General features: G+C 40.4%; 1 protein-coding gene across 1 annotated transcript in view; it reads left to right on the top strand.

The window, feature by feature from the left end:
* Positions 1–3,280: 3,280 nt before the first annotated feature.
* Positions 3,281–6,000, top strand: part of LOC134754838 (dual specificity protein phosphatase CDC14AB-like) — a 76,440-nt gene continuing 73,720 nt past the window's right edge. Inside the window, exon 1 of the mRNA XM_063691270.1 lies at positions 3,281–3,757. Within this exon, the coding sequence (XP_063547340.1) occupies positions 3,375–3,757 (383 nt within the window). The 5' untranslated portion in view covers positions 3,281–3,374. The remainder of the gene's footprint in view (positions 3,758–6,000) is intronic.

Below are 6,000 nucleotides of genomic sequence, written 5' to 3'. Positions count from 1 at the left end.
AAGTGTCAATATGACACGCTAATAAGTTGTTTTAGTTGGAAAAAGAATAAATACGAGGAGTCCTCTAGGCGAACGCGCAAGGATGGAGTGACGTGCCGGTAAGGCGCGCTGGAGAACGCGCTTGTAGTGGCGCGCTAGTAGCACGCGCAAGGCAGGGCGCGCTGGTAGCTTGCGCAAGGTAAGGCGGGCTGGTAGCACGCGCAAGGTAAGGCGCGCTGGTAGCACGCGCAAGGCAAGGCGCGCTGGTAGCACGCGCAAGGTAAGGCGAGATGCGCTGATAGCGCGCGCTTGTAGAGCCGAGGCGCGCTGATAGCGCGCGCTTGTAGAGACGAGGCGCGCTGATAGCACGCGCTTAGGAGAGGCGAGGTGCGCTGATAGCACGCGCTTAGGAGAGGCGAGGCGCGCTGGTAGCGCACGCTTGTAGAGGAGAGGCGAGGCGCGCCGATAGCGCGCGCCTGTAGAGGAGAGGCGCGCTGACAGCGCGTGCTTGCAGAGGTGAGGCGCGCCGATAGGGCACCCGCGAAGAACCACCCTTTGGCGCGTGCAGAGAGAGCGCCAGGAATGCAGGAGCTTTTTATTTGGTTTCTTGAAAGTGCGGGGCCTGGCTTGGCCCTGCACGGACCCTTATTACTGTTGTTCCTTAGTCGGGAACCAGAAGCAAACTGAATATATATATAATAATTTACAACATTGACAATTCATTCTCTTTTTCGTCCTTTGTGTCTGTTTAATGTAAGCTGCTGGAGTCCATGCCTCAACCGAATTCCAAAACCTTTTTTTTTGTTCACGGAGTGGGCGAATGCTTTTACGCACCGTCCCCCCGGCCGCGAGAAGGCCATTGATAGGGGGGGTGTGTGGGATTCGCCGCTCCTGTCCCCTCTCAACTGGCGAGAGGGGAGGGAGAACCTGGCCCTACCCACTAAACCCCCGCCGGCGTTTCATCCTCTTTGCCGTTTGTGAGGGCGCCATGGGATCGAGTACACTCCACCATGGAATTCCAAAACCTGGTAATTAGTTCGTCCTTTAATCTGACCTCTAAAACCCTGTTCTGTTCCTTCCTTCACTTGCTAAACAGATTGGCACACCAACTGTCAGTAGTCAACCAATAATATTGGTTTATTATATTGTCTACATAATACATATGGTGCAAGTACCTATATTTTGATCCCTTGATCCCTTGATCCCTGCTAGGAAGCAGGGAAGAAAAGTGCCACTTTGATCCCTCCTAGCAGGGAAGAAAAACCCCTTTTTCGAATTGGTGATGTGAAAAAGGGGTTTTCACAAAGTAACACTTTTCTGTTCTAGGACACTATTTAAAAAAAAATGCACATTATTATTTTAGCTTAAATAATATTTTTAAACGTCATAATTACCTCATAGGTGATGTGAAAAGCAGTATGTGTCACATGGTAGCAATAGTTATTTGTTATACAAGGGTGCAAAGTTGTATTTTACCCGCGAGTGTTTCAACACACGAGAAGTAAAATACATTTGCACCCGTGTGTAACAAAAAACTTTTCCCCTCACTATAGCGAGGAAAGTGCAACATCCACAGGCGTTAGATCATCTTCATCACTGGAATCACTAATTTTTTTACGATATTATAACAGAAAACACTAGAAATTCTGATTTTTACGTGAGTCGGTGAGAAGAACAGTAAAAATTTTGTTGACAATGTTGACATTTCTGTTCTGACGTATGAAATGTCAACGATGCGTTTTGAAATTGCATCGACTCAACTTGTGCGTTCAGAATTATATTTAACATCATTATAAAAAATCTAACGTTTCTTATGGAATTTTAAGGTTTATGACTTAAAATTATTAAATAAAGCTAAATTTGGTATTTTTTATTAGATTCTCAAACCATTTATTTAATGATAATTAATATCGAACGAACTATTATTATGAGCGTTTTACGTTTTGTTATCTGTCAAGCTACTTAAACATCCAAGGTCAAATTACTTTCCCCACTAGTGGATAAAATGCGTTTTTCCCCGCTTGTTTTAAAGGATAATAGACGGCTTTCCGAGCTAGTGAGGGGAAAAATTATTTCCAACTTGGGCGTAACACACTTGAATCCCTCACTACGCTCAGGATTCTATAGAATTCTTCGCTTAGTTTAGGATTCAATTCATTCATTTTATTTTAATAAGAAACATTGAAAGAGTAGTCGATAAAGCAGTCAAACACCGATAGATTATTAATATGTTGTAACTTGACATCACTAGTTTTGATCTCACATAGACAATTTACGCACGCACTTGCATTTCATTTTTGGTCGCACTTTTAAAGCCTGACAGTTGTTCTTTGTCATCCTAGTTCTGTGAAAATTATCGACATTTAATTTGTCTGACAGTAAACAACAGTGTCAACAGTTGCCGTTGCTGGGTAACCAACATTATAAATAAAGAAAGGTCTTGACCATGGAGACTGTATAAAGGAGCCAAATCTCTATGTATGAAAAGTGTCCATCAAAAAACAGTAATTAGGCGGCGCCACCATGCACCGAAATACTACCAAAAACAGCCTACGTAATTTGGTAGGGTTATTTGTTGCCTTATATGGTTCATGTTATACTCATGTCCCAGAGCCTAACTAGCGCCACCGGAGAGATTAGGAACTATTATTTAAAGCTTAACGCGGTCACTTTTACAACAATTCTGCCATAAGAGATTGCGATCCTTTCTATACCATCCATAGTCTTGACACACTAGGTATATGTAACCTCAATGTTTGGATTCATGATGTATCCATGCCTTAAAATTGTATCAATTTTATAGTGACATCTGGTGACGTAATTTGCAAATCGAAAGCATCGGAAGTCGACTTTACGCAAAAGTAGGTTGTCTGGGAGCAAGATATAGAAATCGCCTGCATCTTTACTGACGTTAACTACGTTTCTAGTGTCCCCCCCCCCTCCCCCTGGGTTTGACTCTAATCGATTCGATATAGGTAGGACACTATAATTCTGCCATAAGAGATTGACATCCTTTCTATACCATCCATAGTTAAAACACCTCCTTCGGTAGTGTTTTAAAGATCGACTCGTTGCGAATTTCCTATTTTTCGCACTAGTAAATAACTAATACCTACTACTCTTTGATTCGGCTTATAGTCTGTCACACTAAAGAGCGCTTATAGTCTGTCACACTGTGCGCCTTGTGCAATAGCAATTCAAAAAACCGAGTTACAATACTACTGGCGATATACAGGGCATTACCTTATTCCTGCCTAACTTTTTTAAAAAATGCCTGTCATATAATGTCATGTAGGTTTGTAAATTTGTTATATCTCAGTGGCATTTTGCTGGATATTTTATTTTTGTTATAAAATGTATTTTATGATAAGGTCAAACAAAACATTGCTATTGCAATGATGTCGCGTGGTAACGAGTTTGTGTTTAAGACAGAGTATATTAAAAACATATTATATTTTGCCACTTTGAGACAAGATAAACAAATCAAAAGTAAGCCAGATACACATTATTTTAGTATCGATAACGAACTAGTTTATGAAAATTACTTCTCAGACTTTGGGCCCCTTAACCTCGGTTGTGTTTATAAATACTGTAAATTATTGAGTGAAAAATTGAAACTATTTTTGAACAAGCAAGCTATTGTGCACTACACGTCGCCTGATCCGAGGAAAGCGGCCAATGCAGCCTTCCTCGTGGGCTGTTACGGAATACTGATCTTGGGCTTATCTCCGAAAGACGCCTTGAAGCCTCTTACGATGAATGGATCAATTACTTACCGGTTTGTACCTACCTATACAGTTTACCATTGAATTGTATTGTTTGTATCTTTTAAGCCTAGTCACAGTATAATAATAATAATAAATAATAAATATAAAGAAAACTTCCTAAAAAACCAAAGTTTGACAGCGGTTCAGGGTCGAATCATGCTGTCTGTAGTGTATTGACGCTTCGAGCGCTTACGTCATGGTGACGTCACTGACAGTTAGGGTCAGTCGATATTATGCCGTGAGCAGAGCCGGACGTACCGCGTGATGTTTGTGTTGGCGAATCGTTGGAAATACATTACATCGTATGATATACTGAGGTAAATACAGTACATTACATGTGGCGACGAGGATGGGATAAGATAGTGAGCCATTATCGAGTACTCAAATAGGATTCGTTAAATCACTTTCGGGTCGTAGAAAGCTACACAAGGTGTAGAAAAATTAAATTTAACAATAGGAAATGTAAATAAATAACAAACGGACCAGAGATAAACCAAAATATGATCATCATGTCAGCATTCAATCGTCATGGGTTATAGAAAAAAAAATGAACCGTCATTGTCACCAAAATTGAAGAATGTCATTAATACTGTAATGATTGTTCAGCTCTTATTGTCTAGCTAATCAAATATAAAGAATTGGGGCCACAGTTTTATTTGGTACAACTGTTTTGGACAACTAGGCGAAGAAAAATTAAAGGCCTTGCATCATAGTATTTCCATACAGACCACTCCCAAATGATAAGCTCAGTAGCTCATGCAGTGACTTAGATGAGAGGTTTCTAGAGGGAAACTACTAACTCTTGGAGCAGTTGGAGCTTCATGAAATCATTTCATAATTAATACAGATAATAAACTCAGTACCTAAATAAGTTAATTATCACAGACTGAGTTGGCTACGAATTGTTTTGTTAGGCATTACCCGATGATGTAGTCCACTATCCATATCACGAACATTTTAGGAACGGTTTTGACGATTATAAAAACAAGGGGATTAAGTATAAGCACTTAGACTTTACGGAAAAAGGGGGAAAGGAAAAGGGATTCAGGTATCAGACTTACAGGAGCTATCGACAATACAGTAGAGAAATTGAAGATTACAAAAGTCCCAAGTGGGGTAAGTCATAGATCTCGGAGTCTTGGAGATGTCCACCCAAGGCAATGGTACCAGCGCATTCATAGAACGTTGGGTATGTATTGTTATGATTAACTTAGTTCTCGAAAAATAAACAAAGGAAGGGATGTAGTGTATTGACGCTTCGAGAGCTTACGTCATGGTGACGTCACTGACAGTTAGGGTCAGTCGATATTATGCCGTGAGCAGAGCCGGACGTACCGCATGATGTTTGTGTTGGCGAATCGTTGGAAATACATTACATCGTATGATATACTGAGGTAAATACAGTACATTACACTGTCCCTTTCTAATATATGGCACTATCCCTTTCGTCTATTTAGGGTTGTCAAAATTCAAGTCATTATCTTATCTGTGGTCGTGCACGCAAAGGGACGTCAAGTTGTGTCAACCCTAATAATTGCTCGGAGTAATGCTGAGCCGAACGGAGCCGAGTTTACCCGAAGCGAGGAGTTTCGCACCCCTGCTAGTTGGTAGTGAAGCTGCATGACCACCACCTGGGTTTAAATACTGATAACATTAGCGTTAATTAAAGTATATTGTAAGGATTCAAATCTGTACCAGTTAAACAATGATTTGCCAACTCCAGAAATTTTGCTTATCTTCCAAAACTCGTCACGTTGTACAAGAAAATAACACAGCAAAAAATATAATGCCATTATTTTATATTTTTTATCAGTAGTTCCACTTCACCAAAGGTCGTTTTTCATGAGAAAATGCACAACTACTACTAATAAAAACCCGGACAAGTGCGAGTCGGACTCGCCCACCTAGGGTTCCGTACAAATTAACTTATTATTTAGTTTTTACAAATTGATAGGTTTTAGATTTTCTCCTGTACTTGTAGTATCCCAATTCCCATTCCCAAGTAAGTCAAGTAACACACAGAAGCAGTATAATGGCCGAATTACAGCATTTTTGTGTCGTTTTCGCATTTTACGTTAGGTCTATAGCAGCATTATGAACGTTTATATGGATTCTGTCCTATTTAGGCACAAATATTATACGGCTTTAGACCCTAAATATAGCTTCACAATAGTTATATAATGGAATAACAGTTACAGGCGGACTATACTAAGCATTATGGTCAAAGGAGTTGCCAATCGCATTACAAAAGCAT

This window comes from Cydia strobilella, chromosome Z, assembly GCF_947568885.1.
Source record: "Cydia strobilella chromosome Z, ilCydStro3.1, whole genome shotgun sequence".
NCBI lineage: Eukaryota > Metazoa > Arthropoda > Insecta > Lepidoptera > Tortricidae > Cydia > Cydia strobilella.
Note: the sequence above shows the minus strand (reverse complement) of the source record. Positions and strands in the feature narration are given on the sequence as shown.